The sequence below is a fragment of the Rhinolophus sinicus genome, linkage group LG07 (assembly GCF_036562045.2).
Source record: "Rhinolophus sinicus isolate RSC01 linkage group LG07, ASM3656204v1, whole genome shotgun sequence".
NCBI lineage: Eukaryota > Metazoa > Chordata > Mammalia > Chiroptera > Rhinolophidae > Rhinolophus > Rhinolophus sinicus.
In genome coordinates, this window is record NC_133757.1 from 128,191,147 (window position 1) to 128,212,909 (window position 21,763).

The 21,763-nt window shown below is 46.6% G+C and overlaps 1 protein-coding gene across 50 annotated transcripts in view; it reads left to right on the plus strand.

The window, feature by feature from the left end:
• ANK2 (ankyrin 2) overlaps nucleotides 1–21,763 on the plus strand; it is a 360,143-nt gene that overhangs the window by 177,472 nt on the left and 160,908 nt on the right. For 14 of the 50 annotated variants that reach the window (XM_074338608.1, XM_074338596.1, XM_074338610.1 and 11 more), the window contains exon 1: nucleotides 21,501–21,759. The exons of 21 other annotated variants lie outside the window; for them this stretch is intronic. In XM_074338608.1, the coding sequence (XP_074194709.1) occupies nucleotides 21,625–21,759 (135 nt within the window). In that variant the 5' untranslated portion in view covers nucleotides 21,501–21,624. Of the gene's footprint in view, nucleotides 1–21,499; nucleotides 21,760–21,763 lie in introns of those variants that run through there. 15 more of the 50 variants (XM_019757007.2, XM_074338586.1, XM_074338597.1 and 12 more) reach the window with 4 other exon arrangements.

Below are 21,763 nucleotides of genomic sequence, written 5' to 3' on the forward strand. Positions count from 1 at the left end.
CAGGTCTGCTCTGTAGGTGCACCTGGCGCAGCCAGTCTCCTGAGCCCGGTCCAAAGTGTGGTCAGAGTGAAGGAAAGGTAGTTGGTGAAAGAATGGAAGAGGGACGTGTGCCTGTTGGTGGCACTCTGGAACTCCCTGTCCACAAAGTCATCCAGAAATTATGGCACTTTATTTTCTGGTACCATTTTATAACCTAAGGGAACAATCAGTTGTACAGGTTGTGTATCATTGACGTATTCATCTGTAAAGTGCCTTGCACATGAACGTGTTTATCCACATGTTTGTCCAGGTAAGACCTGCCCCAGTGTAGATGAAAGCCTGGAAAAATAGACAAGCTGCTTTGCCACAGTGCTAGGGTTTTTCTGTGGCCATGTCTGCACCTGCCTCATTATAAGCAGAATCCCTCGGTGCGTGTTCACACTTCTTTGAGCTGTAGTATGCATAGCGAATACGTAAGCACAGTAACAAACGTAACCACAGTACAAACGTGGGTTGTACCTCACAGCTAGAATAAAGCACTCTGTAAGCAGATCGACCAAGATTACGATTAGTTGAAACAAACGAATTTAGCATTTATTTGCTACAAAAGAGTACATTGATATTTTAGCTTTTTACAGAAGTAAGAGGGTATCACTGTTCTAAATGTTAGGTCATATCGAGTCATTTCTTTGTAGGTGCAGATGTCTAGTTTCTACGCTGGAATGTGAAATTTTTAGACTTGAGAAGGACGCCAAAATGAATAATTAAATGACTTAATCAAATTTCTCACAAACTTGTAAGACTCAGTTCTAAAAAGTGATTTCAAGTATAATGTTCTTTCCACAATCACATACTATTCCCCAGCTGTACTTTTTTTACTCGGGAAAAATAAATGATTTTTAAGGAATCGGTTGAAAAAACCAATTCCATCCTTGCAAGCAAAGAGTATGTTTAAAATGGTCTTCTTCATTTAAACTTATCAGTTATTTTCAAATAAAAGATGCATTCTCCATTTCTTAGCATGGACAAACCATTTTCCAACCTATCATAATGTCTGCAACACCCACGAATTACCTGACATAAAAGTCAGTTTGTGTGACCAGTTCTTAGTATCCCAATGCTTCAGAAATTCTTCCCATTATTTCAGTTTGTACTATTGAGAATGCAGAGTTGCTACTCCCTGTAAAAAGCTGATGATAACGTTTACTGAGCACCCAGCTGGCCCTGTGTCTGGCACATATTCAATCCTGATGGCAGTGCCTGCCCTCTAGTACTGCTCGCTCCATTTCGCACTCGGGGAAACTGAGACCTAGGGTTAGGGAACTTGCTTTATCACCTGCAACTAGTGTGTGGCAGAGTTGGAACTGAAACGCAGGCACCAAAGCTCCTCAGGGGAGAAAAGGTAATATGATTTCTTGGTCCTGCGCCACCTAATGCAGAGTGGAAGAAGCAAACGTTTAACGTGCCAGTGTCTCAGTTCCTTCCCCTCCACACCTTCCTACAATGCAAGAAATTGAATTACTATGAGAATAAGTTAAATGACATATAAGAAAGGAAACTAGATAAATTTAAGGTTGTGATTCTATTGTAATCGCACCACAATATTTCATGAGATTTCTTGGAAATTCAGCTACTAGAAGTCAGCATTTTCTCCTTAAATACAGCAGTTGCCGTCAATGGTGGACTATGTATCATCATTCTTTCTTGCAATTTTATTAGGGCTTACGATGTGTTTGGGTATTTCCATTCATTAACCTGACACAGGTGATTTTTGCGTGGGATAAAGTAGAAAATAAAAGCAAAATTCATTTCAAGTCCTCTCCGTTGACTTTCATAGAAAAAGGTTCTGAGCAGGTGTTTGCTTTGGTTTTTACGTATGTTATTATCTTGGAGGGATCAGGCTTACTATTTCTAGGACAACTTTGGGGGTTCCCCCACCATGTTCTCCTCGTCTCCTTGGTTATTAAATTGATGACAGTGAGAATACTGAGTGTATGTAATGGACTTATCACCAGGTTGTAAGGGGACATAGAGAGATGAAGACTTTTGAAGGTTATTATCTTAGTGTACTATTTGAAAATGGAAGAATGTGTTATTTGCAAGTATGGAGAGGAACATATTGAATTGTGTTACAGGAAAGAGTTGTAAATAAACATAAAATAGAGTGGCCGGCTGTGCCCGCCTGCGTGGTGGTCTGTGGGTGTCTGTGGGGAGTGGGAGGACATGCAAGGCCAGTCGCCCCTTCAGCCCTGGGGCCCCGCGGCGCTCGGCAGGCTGATTCCAACAGGAGGCTCACTCTGGGCGGCATGCACACGGATTTCTGGGCACCCAACCAACACGAGGGGATTAAAAATACTAATCACAGCAGAATAACGTGGTCCTGTGTAATGCCTTGCATCTGAACTCTGCAACATGGAAAATTCCAGTAACATTTTCAGGACATCACAGTGTCTTCCTGGAAATTCCGGCAGCCCCTCCTCCACCTGGACACGAGGAGGACTGGGGTATCGGAGCCTCACTGGGACACTTGCTCTTCTGATGTCCTCGTGTCCGTGTGTGAGGGGAAATTGGAAAGCTCTATTGATTTGCTCTCCCATTTGAGTCTAAGTAAATATCTGTTTACGTGATCCATAGAATCACGGCTTTTAAAATCCATTTCTTCCCCTTTAACCTTCCTTCTGTCCCTTTTTCTTAGCTCAATTCACAAACCCTTTTGTGACTAGAATAATTACCTTTATATAAGTGACTTGCACTATTAATGGCACTCTTTGCTGGCAACGTAAGTCTGAGTTGTTATTAGTTTTTAATTATAAAGGACCTCTTTCAACTACTGAGTGGGTGACTACTAGCTTAGGGTTACAGCTGTCAGATTTGTGGGTTTCTGGCAAAAACAGTCCCAATTAATGTGGCTTGAGATAAGTTTTTAAGAAGACTGTTAAACAACAAATATAATCCTAATTTTAAAAAGCTACCATGAATGAATTTATTTTGGAATCTAAAGCTTTAAACAGAACCCAGTGTTATTTCCGCCTTTTTTGTTATACTAATTCGAGTTCATATAAATGTTTTAATCTTTAAAAAAATCAGAATTAATTCATTGGTGACCTTTATTATCAAACTTTAAATTTTATCAGTCACCTCATTCAACACTTGGGTAAAAATAATGATACAGCACATTTTGGCATCATAAAAATACTGGAAATATTTTGTGGGAGCATTGTAGTGAAAATACGAGGAAGAATTCTCTCACCACATTTACTGATCTTTTCATCTTTGGATTTTTCCATTACGTCACCCTTTTTTATTTGTGTATCTCCAAATAATTTCTTCTTGACAAAGAATGCTTACTTGCATTCTCAATGACAGACGTTCTATAATTAAAATAAAGAGTAGTTGTACAAAGAAGAGACGTCCCAAGTTTTGGAGTTCCACCTAAATTGTTAGCAGAATCATCAGCTATTTGAGTGTGATCCTTTTGCTCAAAATGTGACTTTTGAATATATATCGTGGAAAATTTCATCAGAATCATCTGGCTCCGACCCATTCATAATATCAGAATTCTGGGGTAGACGGGAGAAAAGGAGGTCATTACCTATCTGTCTATCTATCTATCTATCTATCTATCTATCTATCTATCTATCTATCTATCTATCTATCATCTATCATCTGTCATCTATGTATCCATCTATCTTTATCTTATTAAAAAGTTGTAAATTACAGTTGACATGCAATGTTGTTAGTTTCAGGTGTACCACTAGTGATTCAACATCCACATACCTCACAAAAGGGTTCCCCGATGACCGCAGTACCCGTCACACACTGTACGTAGTTACACAGTTTTACTGACTATACTCCCTGTGCTGTACTTTAGTCACATCCCCGTGACTATTTTGTAAATGCCTGTTTGTACTTTTTAGTCCCTTCCCCTTTGTCATCCATCCCCCCACCGGCTTTGCTTCTGGCAACCATTAATTTGTTCTCTGCACCTGTGAGTTTGTTTCTGTTTTGTTTGTTCATTTAATCTGTTCTTTAGATTCCACATATAAGTGAGATCATATGGTGTTTGTCTTTGGCTTATTTCACTTAGCATAATACCCTCTATGTCCATCCATGTTGTCACAAATGGTAAGAGTTCATTCTTTTTTGGCTGAGTAATAAATATCCATGGTAAATGAGGTGTGATCAAACAATATGGTGAATGTTTTAATTAAAAATAGTTATTACAGTAGAAGACACATTGCCACTAATCCCCCTAAAAATATCCCCCCCTCCGTTGTTCTGAACACACTTATTGCATCATTCTTGCCACTTTCTGAAGCAGTTCTGGACGTCCTCTTTCATGATTGTCTTTACTTCATCCCCCATCATGACAACTCTCTGTGTCTCACATCACTTCTGGTACAGCAATTTCTGTCAAATAAAAACATTACGATGTGTCCTCATCCACCTTATTCACTGGATCTGGCACCGTGCGACTTCTGGCTCTTCCCCAAAGTCAAAATGACCATGAAAGGAAAACGCTTTGAATTGATTCAGGACATGGAGGCAGCCACGACAGCACAACTAAAGATGCTCACGAAAGAGGACTTCCAGAACTGCTTCAGAAAGTGGCAAAAATGATGGGATGAGTGTGTTCGAAGCGAGGGGGGAGTATTTTAGAGTGATTAATGGCAATGTGTCTTTTACTGTAATAAGTTTTTATTTAAGCATTTACTGTATTTTTTTTATTACATTTCATATATGTACCATGTCTTCTTTATCCAGTTGTCTACTGATGGGCACTTAGGTTGCTTCCATATCTTGGCTGTTGTAAATAATACTGCAGTGAAAATGGGTGCACGTGTCTTTTCAAGTTAGTGTTTTTGTTTTTTTCATATAAATACTCAGGAGTGGAATTGCCGGGTCATAAGGTAGTTCTATTTTTAACTTTTTGAAGATCTCCACACTGTCTTCCATAGTGGCTGCACCAATCTGCAATCCCACCAACAGTGCACAAGGGTTCCCTTTTCTCCACACCCTCACCAGCACTTGTTGTTTGTTGATTTATTGATGATGCCCTTCTGACAGGGGTGAGGTGGCATCTCATTGTGGTTTTTATTTGCATTTCTCTGATGGTTAGTGATGTTGAGCATCTTTTCATGTGTCTGTTGGCCAGCTATGTGTCCTCTTTAGAGAAATATGTATTCAGGTCCTCTGCCCAGTTGTTAATTGGATTGTTTGTTTTTATTTTGGTGTTAAGTTTTATGGTTCCTTATTTATTGTGGTTATTAACCCCTTGTTGGATGTATTATTAGCAAATATCTTTTCCCTTTCAGTAGGTTGCCTGCTTGTTTTGTTGATGGTTTCCTTTGCTAAAAAACTTTTTAGTTTAATGAAGTCCCATTTGTTTATTTTTGCTTTTGTTGCCTTTGCTTAAGGAGACATATCCAAGACAATAGTGCTAAGTCTGGTGTCAGAGAGTTTACTACCTATGTTTTCCCCTATGAGTTTTATGGTTTCAGGTCTTACATTGAAGTCTTTAATCCATTTTGAGTTTATTTTTGTATATGGCATAAACAAGGAGTCTTAATTTCATTTTTTGCATGTATCTGTCCAGTTTTCCCAGAACCATTTACTGGACAGTCTGTCTTTCCCCATTGTGTATTCCTGCCTCCTTGGTCATACATTAGTTGACCATGTAAGTGTGAGTTTATTTCTGGGCTCTCTATTCGGTTCCATTGATCTACTTGTCTGTAACTACGTATATATTTTTAAAGCTTGTGCGTGATTCCAACGAGGATTGGAAACTGCTGGGATAGACATTTTCACACACTTCCATCAGCCCTACTCTGCCCCATCTTTGAGTTTGGAGCAATAACAGATCTACTTCTAATAATCAGTATGACTGTAATGCCATTGAAAAAAATTTTCAATGTGTAGATAGGAGACGCTTGGCAACTTTTTGGAAGTTAATGAGGCTGATTGATCTCTATAATAACCAATTAATTCTGAGTGCCGAGAGGAGGAAGCCAATGTGTAAGAGAGAAGCTGGGAGGCTTCCCAACCTACAATAGGACTGTCTCTGCCCAAATGGAATAATCTTCAGGAACGAGGCATGTGTGTTTCTGAGTTCCACATAACTAAGCTCAAAGAGCACCAAGGTGTTATCTAAGCTAAGTTTTTGAAGGAAAGCCAATAAATTGTGATTCAAAAGTTATGTCTTTTACAGATTGTGGTGTTTTGAGTAAACTCATCAATGCCTAGGGATATAATTGGTAACTTAGCAGCCTTGGAGACCTCAAACCTTTAGAGATGTCAGCACTTCTGGAACTCCCAACACAAGTCAACAAGTATTTCTTTTTCTTGTACCAAAATTATATAAAATAGCATGAATGCAGATCAGGAAGAAGGAATGGGCAACTCATAAATGAATTATCTCCCTCAAATCTTCAGATATTTCTTTTTAATATTTCTAACTCAACTATGTACAGAGCTAGGATTTTTGTTTGTTTTATGTTGTTTTGTTGCATGAATATTTTACCAACAGTTCTCTCTCCTCTCTTCCTGGCTCACCAGCTGCCCGGGCGGCTGGAAGGGCCTCCCTAGCAGGTCGCACAGAACTCTGGAAGGGGCTTTCAGCACATCTCCTTGGAGTCACCCCTTCCAGCCCCTCACTCACGAGCAGCTGCCAGAGAAAACCCTTTCCCCACTGGAGCTTCAGTATAGTGCAGTGTAGCCTTTTTCTGAAGACGTCCCTTCATTTACATCATTACCACGCAGCTGATGTCATGGGCACCTTAGTAGAAAACAATGTGTGTAGTATTAGGGAAGAGAAATATCAGGCGTAACAATTATAAACGTATTAATCTAGTCTTTACTTGGTTAGGAGTAATGGTGTTGTTTCACCTTAATAGACGTGTCTCGGCATTATGTATGTATTTTGCATAGAGACCTGTTAATTACCAATTTTAACTCACTCATTTATAGTTGGTTAAAAAAAAAGCCTAAAATTAAGACTGACGCTGAACTCTCTTTTTGTATCTGTATGTGAATAATGATGGTTTTTCCAAATGTCTGTTTTTCCAGGGAGCTATTTAACCTCTAGGTTAAATTAAAAAAAAAAAAAAAGTAATATCAGAAACATGAACTCTGAGAATTTACTTTAGTTTTATTATTGATGTAAAGAAACCAGGGTTAGTTGCCAAGTCTTTCAATGTTCGGCTCGACTCTAGATGGATGTGGGATCTAGGCTGTAAGGACAGACAGGATGGCAGCTAGCTATTTACTAACCAAGTGATATGTACACAAAATTTCCAGATACTTCCAATGCTCCCAGAAAACCAAATTCAGGAGTCCCGTGTTTAATTCTCTCCACTAACTGTGACGGGTGAACAAGTGCCCTCAGTTTCCTCATCTGTAAGTGACGAGGACCAGAGGTCTGTTTGGATTCTCTCTGTGCTGTGTGATTCTGAACATCTGAAGCAAATTTCGCTGCTTCCTTTTACTTCATAAGTGGTTGCAATGGTTCAGTGGAATTGCCAAGTTCTTCGTTTAATACGAACATTTGTGAGCTGACACTGTGCCTTCACCCAGGCCGCTTGCAGTCGCCTGGGGTGCAGGGACGCTCACAGATCACAAGAATAAGTGTTATTTGGGACATTAGGTTGGATTTGAGTTTGTTTTTGTACGTGTGATGCACATTTTCTTTAACAGGTCCAGTGTTGGTCAGCTCTTATCTAGCAGGGAAATAATGGAAGGAGGTTGTTCCCTGTTCTCGACGTTTTTCTGGAAAGCGTTAAGACTGCTTGTATCGAAGATGAGGTAGTCTTATGAAACTTCCAGGCAGTGAGAAGGCGTCTCCTGAGCTCTTTCAGGGGTGTGACATGGTTCCCCCTTAACACTCTGCCTCGGCCTGGCCCAGACTGCTTCCTTAAACAGCGCTACTTTCTCAAACAGCTGAAGCCAGTGGAATGCAAGTGGGACAGGGGACCTGGAAACAGAAGCTCCTTTGAGGAAACGGGCAGCTTTTGTTCAGGGTGCTCCCTGCAAACCGTGGGCTTCTGGTGGGCTCTGGGGCAGGCATCACACTGGCACAGATGGAGAGAGGCAGGTGACAAAGGACCAGGTGGCAGAGGCCAGCTCTGACTAGGAACGACTGGAGCGAGTTAAGGGGCTCCGTGTGGAACAGCTGACGCTCATACTCAGCCCTGTAATGCAGAGGCAATGTCTCATTCGTGTTGGCGTTGACAGAGAGGACAGCAGTGGAAAGATGGAGGACGATGTAGTGAGCGGCTGAGCAGGGAGGGAGCTTGGTGACTGATGCCCCCTCGGTCACTGTCATTGGCCGTCACACGAGCCCTCGGATCACGTGTTCTGTGTTAAGTGCCAGACGAGCTTCTGCAACAAGCCTGTCACTCAGTGATTCGTAAAACCCCACAGAACCCGATTCATCAAGAGACTCAGAAATTACGCTTTCGCGTTGTAATTACATTTTCCACTTAGCGTCTCCCAGAAACTCTTTCAGATGGTACTTGTTTATTTCACTTTTTTCTTGTGTTGGGTAAAGAATTATCATACGTCCTTTCCGTCACTTATCCTTGCTGCTTCTGGCATGAGCTCAGAGGCACATAATACATCATGTAATTCAGGAAAAGATTTTGGATTGAGCAAAAAATAAATATTTTCTCTCAGGCAGCGTGTCTCCTACATAGGTACAGTAGTGCCTCAGTTTTCAAACGTCTCCATTGATGAACATTTTGGTTTACGAACGCTGTGAACCCGGAAGTAAGTGCTTCAGTTTTCAAACACGACTCAGAAGTCGAACATGTCACATGGCTTCCGCTGAGTGCGAGGTCCTGAGGCCTCGCTGTCGGCTGTTTTTGAATGTTTCAGAACTCGAATGGTCTTCCGGAATGGGTTGTGTTAGAAAACCGAGGTACCACTGTATTTCAGGTTAGGGGCACTGGCAGAAGAACTGGAGGACAGCACTAGCGGAGGCGAAATAGCCTTTCACTTGGGTAGATGGTTAGGGCTGGGTCGGGGGCGAGAACCCCAGAGGATGACCCAGGAGTCGAGCTCCAGGCAGGGCAGGGCTGGGTGGGAGCTGGTGGGCGGCTGGAAATAAAGCCCATGGCACAGAAGAGCCTTAAGAGCAAGTAAGAGGTTACTGAACTCAATGAGGTGAAAATAAGAAACTGGAAAGTTCCGTGATGACTAGGGGGCCTTCACAGGAAAATCAGGGTGGGGCCGGGTGGGTGTCAGCAGTTACCTGGCAGCAGGAGAAAACGAGATGAATAAAGATGACTCTGTGTATGCATTTCAGTGCCATTAAAAATGGTGGTATCGTTGACAGAACCAGGAAAACTTGAGGTGTGATCTATGGGGCAATAAAGATACTTTATATGGGGTGACTTTGCAATGGTGGTAGGATGAGGTCGCTCTTACTTGAAGACAGAGACTATGTATACAAAAGGCCACAGAAGGAAGCACTCTCTCCCTGTCTCAGTAGAAGTACGATGTCGAGGGTCGGGGTCCTGCTCTGCCCCCACGTCCTCAGCCTCGCTTTTCTTTCCTGTAAGTCTGGGTTGATAACGATTAACTCTAATAATAACAACATATCCCAGGGTAGCTGTGAGGAACAGAATGAAAGAGTCTTTCTGAAAGCGCTTTGCACCTGATAATAGTAGTTATTATATTGCCAGATTTCTCCCCTTTTTTATGTGGCGAAGAAGGAAAGGAAAGATATTTAACACTCACAGGATAAACATGTCCCTGAAGGTATCAGTATAAACTCATGGTTTTTTGATCGATCGATTGATCGATAGATAGATAGATGGCTGGATGGGTAGACGGCTAGATGAAGATAGACAGGTAGATACAGAGACAGAGAAATATATAGACATGTGTGTGTGTGTGTTGTGAGTGTGTTGTGAGTATGTTGTGTGTGTGTATGTTGAGTGTATTGTGTGTGTGTGTGTGTTGTGTGTACATACATGTGCTTTCTGGCTGTGTCCACTGAGGGCCCCTCATCACACGCGGTATGTATTAGTCACAAGCTTGGCTGGCCTGAGCGTGGCCAAACTCAGTAACTTTCCTGTTCTCTGCCTACTGTTTTGACAAATGTCACTCAGGCTCCAGTGACGAGGTGTCCCCACGCCAGTGCCCCAGGCATGTGAGTTATGTGGGTTACCTGCATTCCTGTAGATGTGTCAGTGTCCCCGGGATTTATACAGCGGTGTGCGTGCAGTTTCTTCCACATGGAAGCATGTACACCGTAGACGTGTGGCGCTCGTTTTGACCCCAGATGGGCGGTCGTGGCTGCTTAGCGTGTGTCATGGATGCGGGTGCAGGCTGAGGGCTGGGCCTCTGCTGTGCGGGTCGGCGCAGGGCTGAGTGTGACCCAACACTTGTGTGCCCGGAGGACAGTGGGGGGACCCTCTGCTGCCTCATGTCCTCTCTGAAACCGCTTGCATTTTCACGGAAGCTTCAGGAATGAAAAGACACCTGGGCAAGCCAGGAGAGGGGAGTGCTGCCGAAGGCTCCTCGGGCCCCAAGCCTTTCCTTTCCTCTCCTCTCCGAGCTCAGCTTCCCTTTAATGCCGAGGAGAAGACCGGTCACGAACGTGACCCAGCAGAGTCGTAAGTCAACGAGTAGCGTACCCACCACGCCAAACACAAGAAAGCACTGCACTGAGACGTCACGAGTGGCCAGAAACTCAACTGCACCTCGATTAGAGGTGTTTCCTAAGGAATGACCTGGAAGTAGTTCTGCCTGGAGAATTGTCCTGAGTTCTGTCTCTAAGGTGTGATGCGTGTGTGGATGGATGGATGCCAGCCACACGTGTCTGTGTCTCCCAAGGGATTGTTTCCAGTTTTATATGTGTCTTCATAATGTTTCTTTCTATACATTTTTTTCTCCTGAGTTTTCAACATATTGAAGTTACAGTGTTGCAGTTTCATTGTAGTATGTACTTAAGGGAATGGTCATTTTAGTAAGATTTAACAAAGGGATGGGATTTTTTCCATAAGAATGTGAAGTTGAAAACAGTTTGATAAGCTAAAAGGACTGAAATTCAATGTATAGAGTCATCATGCAGAAAGACTTCGTGCCACTACAGCCCGAGGCATGATGGCACTGTCCCCGTGCTGATTGGGGACAGTTGGGATCTGGCCTCAGAGCCAGTCCAGCTGCAGAGATGTGTGCCTATGGCAGGGTGGGCAGGGCCACTGTGCCCCGTCAGGACGTGGGCGAGCCACGTGCTCTTGCCAGCATGACACCACCTGCCAACTCTGATTGACGTGCAGGCGCCCAGGGCGTGTCCTTGTGCCGAGCAGGGAGGCAGCCCGTGCGAGTCCCGTAAGAGACCTTCCCGCAGCGGATGACAGCGGACGGGACTGGGTCTGGTTCCTTATCGGAGAGGCTTTCACATTTGATCGCCAAGCAGCTAGAATCGAATGTTATTAAACTAAAAAGAACGTACTGCAGTAAAATTGACATTTTAAAACGTCAGTGGTCAGTGGAAGCTGGACTCACTCTTACTGATGATGCTTTTTTAGGAAGAAATTAGGATACAATTAAATTGTCACGATACACTTCTTAGCCAACCCCGGAGAACACGACCTATGTGTTTAGGCAAAACTGACAAAGTCTGACTAGAACTTTGCCGTACACACACTGTGAAGTGGGAAACAAATGGGTTAGCCATAGAGATTTAGGAATTGGAAATTCTGACATCAAACATTAGAAGTCATAAATAAGGAAGGCCAGACTTAGAGTTTTGATGGGGTTGCTTTCTCCACGATGCACAGGTTACACACACCTGAGGTCCTACTGTCTAGTTGTGGGAAAGACCGACAGTTACACCTGAGCCCTTTACCTGTGTCTATCGTGAACAAAAGTGGCAGACGCACGTCTTTTCCATGAGTGCTTACTGTGGGCTGATATGGAGGTGTTTTTGCATTTATCAGTTTGCTGTATTGCTGGTTGTTGTCTACAGAAGGTTAGCATTTCTTTGAAGGTAAAACATATTAGAAGTAAAGATACACGTGAAGAAACAAGAACACGGGGGAGGAGGAGAAGGAAGTGAGTGGCTGGTCTGGAGACTGTGCCACCAAAGGTGCTGACCATGTTGGGGTGACGGCTGTGGGGAGGAGCAGCTGTGACAGTCGGCAGGGACCTGTGATGACCTGTGAGTGGGAAAGGGGAGCCAACGACGCGAGGTCACAGAAGAGCTGGAGGTGGGACAAACAGAAGGGAAAGAGGTTTCCACTGCACGTGATACCTCAGAGGCCCATCATGGCCAAGCCAGAGAGCAGTGTGTGTAAAGTGTGTGTGTGTGAGTGTGAGTGTGAGAATGTGCGTTTGTGAGTGTGTGAGCAAATGTGTGAGAATGTGAGTGTGAGCGAGTGTGAGAATGTGAGTGTGAGAATGGGAGGGTGTGGGCCAGTGTGAGAATGTGTGAGTGAGTGTGAGGGAATGTGAGTGTGGGAATGTGAGTGTGAGTGTGGGAATGTGAGTGTGAGGGAATGTGAGTGAGTGTGTGGGAATGTGAGTGTGAGTGTGAGGGAATGTGAGTGTGAGTGTGAGGGAATGTGAGTGTGAGAATGTGAGTGTTTGGGAATGTGAGTGTGAGTGTGAGGGAATGTGAGTGTGAGGGAATGTGAGTGTGAGAATGTGAGTGTGAGAATGGGAGGGTGTGGGCCAGTGTGAGAATGTGTGAGTGAGTGTGTGGGAATGTGAGTGTGAGAATGTGAGTGTGTGGGAATGTGAGTGTGAGAATGTGAGTGTTTGGGAATGTGAGTGTGAGGGAATGTGAGTGTGAGGGAATGTGAGTGTGCGTGTGTGTGGGCGTTTGTTCACCGGAGGTGCAGTCAGCTTGCACCTGTGGACGACACTCCTGCCTTTCCTGGGGTGGGCGCGGCTCACGTCCGTGGGTTTTAGGTGGGGTGGAAAGTGCGTGGTTGGCCAGCTGTCTTGTTCTTGCTTCCTGTGCCATCTTCTCATCTGTGGCCATTTGCATGTTGTTCCTTCCTTCCTCCTCATAGTCAGAGAATCACCAGTAGGCTCGGTACCTGGAGCATTTCACAAGTTCAAACACCTGAAAAGACAAACATGAGCTGCCGATAGTGACATGAACAAGACGAAGCAGCAGCATCGGGGACTGAAGAAAGGGCTGCAGACGGCCTGTACTGCACTCACGGCAGCGCCTGTGTGTGGCGTCAGAAGTGCTGCACACTCGTCTCTCTGCACTTCAGTGATCGGTTTGGGCTGGCACAGAATGCTGGGTCAATGTTTACGGGATGATGAAATCATGTTTGTAAAAACCAATCATATTTTAAACGTTAAGGGAGATTTTTATAGTTTATCTGTGCAGTAACCAATTATGAGTGTCTGCTACATTAGAGGCACTCTGAGAAGAAGGAGGGTCAAACGGACAATTACACACAATGTCCACCACAGGCTCAAGTCTGCTGAGGGGACGGCCATGAAGAGATGGCACCTGGTAGCAGTCGTGCTGACGTCATGTCCACAGCAGGCTTAGTCCTGCCGGGCAGGCAGGGTTCACAAGATAAGTCTTGTAAATATGGGGTGCGGGGGGAGTTGTGCATAAAAGCCCAGAACAAATTACAGGAGAGAAAGGCGAAGACGAGGCTGGGAGAAGGTCAGATCACACAGAACTCCAGCTCACTGCAGCTTCTGCCTTTCACTGTGACGGTTACAGGATCTGAGTTCCGCCAAGGTCATCGTGGCTTTGGTGTAGGGAGTGGGCTGGAAGCAGGAAGTGTTTCTGCCCACGAGATGGTGACCGTGAGTCCAGACCTGACACGGGCTGAGGGATGGAACAGGACTGTGTGTGGGAAAGGGCGTGTCAGAGACCATTTCCATCGTGACAGCAAGGTGCGTGCGTGGGGGTGGTCAGCTGAGCTGGCGGCCGGCCGGGAGCAGGTTCGGGAGGACACGGGCTTAGGGGACAGACACATTCCTTATTGAGTGAAGAAAGCCCTCAGTGTGCTTAAATACTAGCACTGAAGAACTAGTAGAAAGGAAACACTTTTTTATTAAAAATATATTTAATAACTGCTCTTAAAATAAACAAAAAACTTAAGATTTAGAGGCAGATCTGTATTTTCTTTCTATACTGGGGGTGCCAAATAACGTATACAAGTGGACACTTTGGTCAACGTTGCTCAAGCAGCAGTCCCCCGTAATCAGAAGTGTGTGGACGCTGATGGCAACCACTTTGAGCACCTCTTGTAATTGCAGACGTCAGACGTGACTTGTATTCATCTTTTGTTATTGGTGTATATTGAGTGTTACAATTTTGATAGTTTTTTCCCTCCTTAAAATGAACGGCACCCTCTGTGTTTACATTCCTTCCTTCCATTCTTCTCTTCCTGCAGAGGAGATAAATGAGATGCTGACCTCATAGCATGGTTTATAAGCTTACGACTGTGAGAGCCCAGCACTCACACACATTAGTATATGAGCCTTTACTACAGCTTGTTTCCCAGACGGGAATATGTAGTTCAAGGTGCAGGCTGATGGCGCCGGTCCAGTACCCATTCCTCGGGCACACGCAGCTCAGGGCCAGGCCCCACGGACACACTTTTAGCAGAACTGAATCAATGATGCTGATTTTGAAATATTTTTGTTCCCGTGGTTTGTGATTGCTCTGTAACATTATTCTGTAGAACATAATTAAAAACTTAAAAAAGAATTCTCCCATTTTCCAGGGAGTATAACTGACACAAAATCAGGATGTTTATTCCAGTGTGAATAACATGTGAATAGTTGTAAACAATTATTTATACTTTAAGGAACAAAGAATACATTTGCTCTAGAGAGATCTGGAAGTAGAACCCAAACTAACTTTCAGTTGGAAAATGAAACTCAGATTCTTTTCTGTGCTCTACGTTTTCTCACCCTTTGAAATATATTAGATTTAGCCTATTCCATAATTGTAGTTAATTTCATTCTTGGTTGCTGCACACGCTACCTGCGGTTCGCAGAAAACAAGTGACGCGGGAGGCGAGTGCAGTCAGCTGGCTGGACCCGTCGACACAGGGCCCATCGACGCAGGGCCTAACGTCTGTCAACATCCTCGGAATAAATCAGGCTCACCTGGCAATTTGGTAAATGCTCGTATCTGTTCCAGTTCGAACCAGTAGGAGGTGTGCATTTTGACCTTGACTATGTTCCTCGTTGGTCAGCGCGTGGCTCCAGCCTGACTGTGCATTTCAGTGTCTCCTGCTTTGTTTCAAACGGTGTGAGTGGTGTGTGCGCACACAGTAATTTTATTGGGAAATTATCATTTTAGAATACTTTGAGACCAGTAGATTAAAATATTGAAGTGTGGATGTGATTACATTGAACCGGGCTATTTTACAACTGAAGAAATTCCTTCGATAATGACAGATGTATTAAAACATTTAAACCCTCCCACTGTGTGTCGTAACCCACAGTTTATGAAAATCGGTTCATAACCCAGACAGTTTATGAAAACCTGCTGTTTCTCTAGAGTGTAGGGTGAGTGTACAAGTGTATGTAGTTAAGTCTGTGAGGAAAACGTCATCCAAATACTAAGTGAGGTGAGAATTGACAAGTGTGGGAAGGACAGATGAGTATGTCCTGCATTTGAGCTCAGTGGAGGAGTCGCTTGCTTACCGGTGTTGGACAGGTAAACTGTAGGTTCCCCAGGACAGCACCCGTCTCCTGTGTGAATGCTAAGTGCTGCGTGTCACCGTGTCACCAGGTGGCCTGTATGAGGCTGACACGTGGGTCCTGAGCTGGTGGTTTCCTCCCCGCAGCCCGTGAAGGTGCCTCTGACAGTGTTGCTGCTTTGGGCACCAGCCTTTCCCAGTGTCGGCAGGTGCGCGCCACCCCAGTCATTCATTTCAAAGTCCCCTGAGGCCTTTTCCGGTCAGCCCTGTCGGCTGGCGCCCCATCTACACGTGGAAACTTACAAGGCTGTCGGTAACCTGGAAACGCTGATGTCAGTTTCAGAAAGGAACTGTTACGGCCACACGGACGGAGGGAGCCCTTCTTGCTTCTTGGTTTTCATCGTTCACCTGCTCCACAAACAGAGCTGGTGCGGAGCCTGCATCAGTGCTTCACCATTTCTCAGTGGGTTCTCTTCAGTGGCTGAATGGTCCTGTTCGCATGTGTTTCAGAACCCAGCCCAGCAGGACGGAGTACAGGTGCCCCGGGGCTGGTCCCCGCACATCCCCTTAGTGTCTCAGTGGCCAGGGCTGGTGCCCCTTTGTGCCACTGTGTGCAGGCGCCTGTAGGGAAGTAAGTCCTCAGGGCGTCAGCGCGGTGTCCCAGGGAGTCCTAGCACAGCCGGAGGGTGCGGCTGCAGCAGGCGGGTGGTGGCTTGGCCCTGTTGACTTCACTGATTTGTGCCCAGCAAACGTGGCCACGCGCCCTCCTGCTGACCATGGCCAGAAAAGCGTTGCTGCGTGCTGGTGGGGGCCTGGGGATCTGTAACGTGTACTGGTGTCCTGGCCCAGCAGCCGTGTCACAGGTCCAGCTGCTGAGGTCACCATGTGTTCAGCTTCTAGCCAAAGACAGGAAGGACGCAGAACGCTGCAAACACCGGCATTGCTCTGCCTGCTGTGTCGTGTGCCGTCTCCCTCTCCACAGCTCCGTGCTTCCTGCAGTGAGAGCAGCGTGCCCTTGGCCGCGTGAAGGGCGAGTAGAATTTGGCACCCAATAGTGGTAACAAAATGTTACTTAACTCCAACAAATACATTGGACCAAAACAGTCTTGAATTATGGCTCCCATGGCACAAAGGAGGGAGGTGGAGGAGATAGAGGGAGTTAAGGGGGTTAAGCAGATTTCCAAGTTCAGCCAAGGGAACAGAAACCTTACGTGTTCGGGGTGATCAGGAAGTAAATCTCAGAAACACCATTGCAGTGTCACTGCGTTTCACGCCAGGACCGTGTGCTCTGCACACGACGCTGCAGATTAGGACGCGCTTGCTCTCCTGCTCCTCTGCTCTGTGACACGTGGCCCTGAATTGCCCTGAACTCTGCGACGCTGAGTGGGACTGCTAGTGGGCCGCTTCACAGACTTTTGGCGAAACCGTTCTTTTTCTGTATTTTTTCCCCCCTTTTTTTTTTAAATTTATTTTTTAAATTTATTGGGGTGACAATTGTTAGTAAAATTACATAGATTTCAGGTGAACAATTCTGTAATACATCATCTATAAATCCCATTGTGTGTTCACCACCCAGAGTCAGTTCTCCTTCCATCGCCATATATTTGATCCCCTTTACCCTCATCTACCACCCGCCTCCCCCCTTACCCTCTGGTAACCACTAAACTATTGTCTGTGTCTATGAGTTTTTGTTTCTCATTTGTTTGTCTTGTTCTTTTGTTGTTTTTGGTTTATATACCACATATCAGTGAAATCACATATTTTTAATACGATGGTACCTGCCCTGTGAAAACAAACTCACTGAAGCATTTGGGAGAGAGTAAAACATGTGCTTGCTTATGGGGTCGGTTTGCAAATGTGTCCCATGCAGCCCTGCTAGGATGCTGCTGTCTGACGCCGTCACTTTGGGAGGATGGTGGCTGTAGAGAGCGGTGGTTCCCAGATGTCCCCAGTTTGTCACTGGGGCCATATTCAGCAAGGGTGCAGCGGGCTCCTGCCACCAGCACAGACTTGCCGTATGTTCCAGGGGTCCCTTCATCTCCGTGGTCCCTGGGCATCACTGCCGCATGTGTTGGCTTGCAGAGCAGGAACCGCGATTGGGACACTGGCAGCGCTTCTCCTTGTTCATGCGAAGAAAGTAAACAGATGGCGGCTTCAAGCACCTCCGGTGTCACAGGGCATTCAGCTACTCACAAGTGTCATAGAATCAGCGTGTCCCAGACCGGAAGGAGCTGGCAGCCACCTAGTCTCACCGCCTTGTTTTCACAGGAAACTTAAAGCCAGGTTTGGTAAAGGTCACACAGGCCACTCCGCGGCTGTCAGCCCAGCCCACAGGCCTTGACCCCACGGCAGGGTCCTCAGGTCATAGAACTGGAGGCAGTTTTTTCTTCTTGAAGGTATTCGTTTTCTGCTGGTTCTCTAATTGCTTATTTGAAAGGTGAAATGTAAAACTGTGGGGATGGCTTTCAGATCTACTGTCCTTGGGACTTCAGCACCTACTTTGGCAGGATTTCAGCCAATTCCGGGCTTTTCTTCTCACTCCTGCCTGGCTTTTGGCTTTTGATGGGTTTGAAGTGAGTGATGCAGATGTAGTGACACCAGTAAACGTGCTTGGGGGTTAGGAAGGCACTTTGTAAATCGTGCCCCAAGTTCAAAGATCCTACGCCCGCTGTGTGGCCGAACATGCACATACTTGCTTTCTGAGTCATTTGCCCTAATGACTTTGAAGCATTTCTGAGGCACAGTGGTGACATTGTTCTGCCCTGGCAGATGTCCACACACAGCCCGGCGTCCTTGGGCACGATACTACGGCAGAGACACTGCCCAGTACCTGCTGAGCCTGCCTTCTAGGTGACGGAATGTCACGTCACTCAGCCGTCCGTGACACCTGTGGGGCCCTCTTAGTAACCACCAGGAGACAGAACTAGAAACGTCTGGGCTTCCGCAGGTCCCCCCCCACCTTGTGCTCCAGTTTGCAGAGGCCAGTGGGCTGTGAGGTGTTACTGCAAGTCCTGCCTTCAGGGTAATGACTGAATGTGTGCAGCCAGAAAACAGAACATTCCAGCAATCACAGTCTGGCATGTGCACTGTGTTTTCTTTGCCCATTCTCATGCAGGCGTGGAGCTGTGCCAGTGGGTTTTGGTGCCACCACAGGGCATACATGGGGCCTCCCTAATGACAGGAGCATGACACTGGGGTCAGCAAACAGGAACTTTCTCTGTTAGGGAAAGAGGGAGATGATTGCTGATTCCTGGGTGAAGGGAGGAGAGAGGGGAGGAGAGAGGGGAGGTGAGAGGGGAGGAGAGAGGGGAGGAGAGAGGGGAGGAGAGAGGGGAGGAGAGAGGGGAGGAGAGAGGGGAGGAGAGAGGGGAGGAGAGAGGGGAGGAGAGAGGGGAGGAGAGAGGGGAGGAGAGAGGGGAGGAGAGAGGGGAGGAGAGAAAGGGGAGGAGAGAGGGGAGGAGAGAGAAGCAGTGACTAAGAGCTGCAACTTGTTTCTTGGTTCGTACCCTCATCGACCTTTTTTCAACAAGCGCTGCAAATTCTTTTCTAGGAAAATTCACTCCAAACGTTGTTAATATTTTTCAAAATCTGGAAATAGAATGAGAAGTCTGTCATGCTTAAGAAGGAGCAGCTTAGGTGGGTGCAGCCTGGTTAGCTGTTGCTGTCATGGGCTGTGCTCCCATCTGTGGCTGCGTTTTACTCGTTTCCTCAGTGAACATTTAATAGTGTGGTTTGTGGTTCCATCCAGGACAGTGAGTGAGACAGGCCGTGCTGTGTCAGAAGGGCTCAGCTGACAGTGGCCCCTTATCCAAAAGGGAGCATGGATTCAGGGACCTTCGTGGGAGAGAGTTTCAGGACAGCTTTGAAAGAGACAGTGAGCGTGGACTGAGGCAGGGAGGGGTGCCCACCTCTGTGAGGGGCAGGGTGTCCAGCGCCTGCCGGGTGGGGTTGTGTGCACGGGTGGGAGGTGCCCGGGAGCAGTGCACGTTGCTGGGTGGGCTCGCTCGTGCTCCGAGCTCCTGGGCGTCTTCCTCTCGAGAGCCGACAAATCATCCTTCGCACGTGTCAGCACTGGGTTTGCAGTTTCGGGTCTCAGCTCTAGGTTAAGGGCGGAGCGAGGGGGAGTGTGTAGGGCTGGCTTCCAGTTTATAAGCTGCATGTTTCTACATGAAAGCCTCTTCTGAGTTCTCGTGTTCTAACAATAGCTAGTGACTCTGAAAGCAGGCAAAGTGTACTTTGTTCAACAACTGGCTGAATCTTGGTTTATATTCTGAATAAAATAGTTCCCACATGTTCAAGAGGAAACATTCTTGTGTGACTTGGTACAGCGTCGTCCCACTCTGGGAACCTTGGGGGAGAAGATACAAGCACGTCCTTTTAGAAGAGTTTAAACACATCATTGGACTTCGGAGCTTAACTCCTGCAGTGCGCGTTTCGAGGACATGGAGCCCTTGATGAGAAATCCCCACGTGATGGTCAATTGTTGGTCTGTACGAGGAGGGGTCAGGCGATGACAGGCTGTGCTCGGCTCCCCCGGCCGGCGGTCTAGTCTCCTTCCTGCGGCAGAAGCTCTGTCTTCATCTGTGTCCCCCACAGCTTTGCATTTACACTGTGTAGATTAGGTCCCTCTGAACCCCAATGGAGAAAGTATGCCCCCCCGTAGGTGCGGTTTGAAGGTGCAAGTTTCACTGTGGACGCACGAGTGGCTCGCACAACACGGTGTGTGGGGCTGGGCCGCTGCCGCGAGCTCGTGCTCCAGGTGCGTGAGCTTGGGGGTGAAGAGTGGGAAACGCAGCGTGGGCTCTGTGGACGTCTAGGGTCCCTAATGCCATTTTCTGGTTTGCGTTCCTGGGTCTCTGAGCAGTCACACACGGTGAAAGGTGAGCTCTACCAGAGGTAATGTGGCTAATTTCTAAGCAGCTTCACTTCCTGTTTCCTCCGATTGCTTGCAATTCGGTACATTCTTAAACATTTAATATTTAGCACCGAGCAGGTGGAGAGCAGGCTGGACACTGCCATCAAGTAGCTAACCTGTTTGGAAGAGGAGATTTGCACACAGCAAGCAGGTAGCAAAGGGGGATGGAGTGGCCAGTATTAAAATAACTGTGCACCAAAGTTTCAGAGGAAGCCCTAGTGGGAGAAGAAAGCTTAATCCATCAGAGCCTGTGACCCCCTCCTTCTGTCCCGGTGTCTTCACAAAGCTCTGCGTTTGCTGTGCTATCTCAGTGGGAAACAACGTCCTTTGGAAATCTGTAACATGCTTTCAAAGGTAGTAGGTATAGTGTGGAAAACCATTCTTGATTGTTTTTGATAAAGCTGGGGAAACATTTTCAAAATAGTAAAACTTAAAAAGAATTAGATATGAATCAACATGTTTGCTCTTGTGTGGCACAATCATGGATGATGGAAAACTGGATCATTTGTAAAATTCAAACCATGCGTATTAGTGTAAAATGAGCCATTTTGATTGATGTGTTTCCAGTGAATCCTGAATGCTAAAAGGATGGCTGTGTTCTGTAAATGATCATGAGAAAGTCGTGGACGCGAGCCCAGTGGATGCCTCGTGGGTTAAGCAATTGCAAAAATGAGTTTCCCTGCTCTGCTGGTCAGGCGCGGGCGTGAGCAGGAAGAGGCCAAGAGCCAGGCCCGTCACCGCCGTGCGGGACTCTCCGTGTGGGGACACCGCCCGGCAGGACCGAGGCCCATGTGGACAGCAGGCTGCTCACATGGTGACAAACAAAACAAGGCCACCCCCGCCCGGCCCAGACATGCATAGCTGGGCTGGTAGGTGTAAAAATAGCCGCGCAGCCTGGACTGGCCGCTCCGGGCAGCCAGCAGTTGGTGGGGCTCAGTTGCCCCTGACACCGGCCAGCAGATGGGGAGAACGGCCGAGGGGCGTGGAAGGCCCTGGAGCAGAGGAGACCAGGGGCGTCTGCGTGGGCTGTCCCCATTCCAGAAACCCCGGGAGCCCCGGCTAGAGCTCGGAGGGCTGGGCCTGTAGAGCGAAATGGGCAATGCCGCTCTCTGCCCATCCTGCCATGCGGAGAAGAGCGCCAGAACCCGGGGACACGTGCAGGCGGTGGACAGGGCCCTGGACCCCTGTGTTTGCGACAGCGAGGCCAGTGAGGACCCGGGGATGCAGGTAG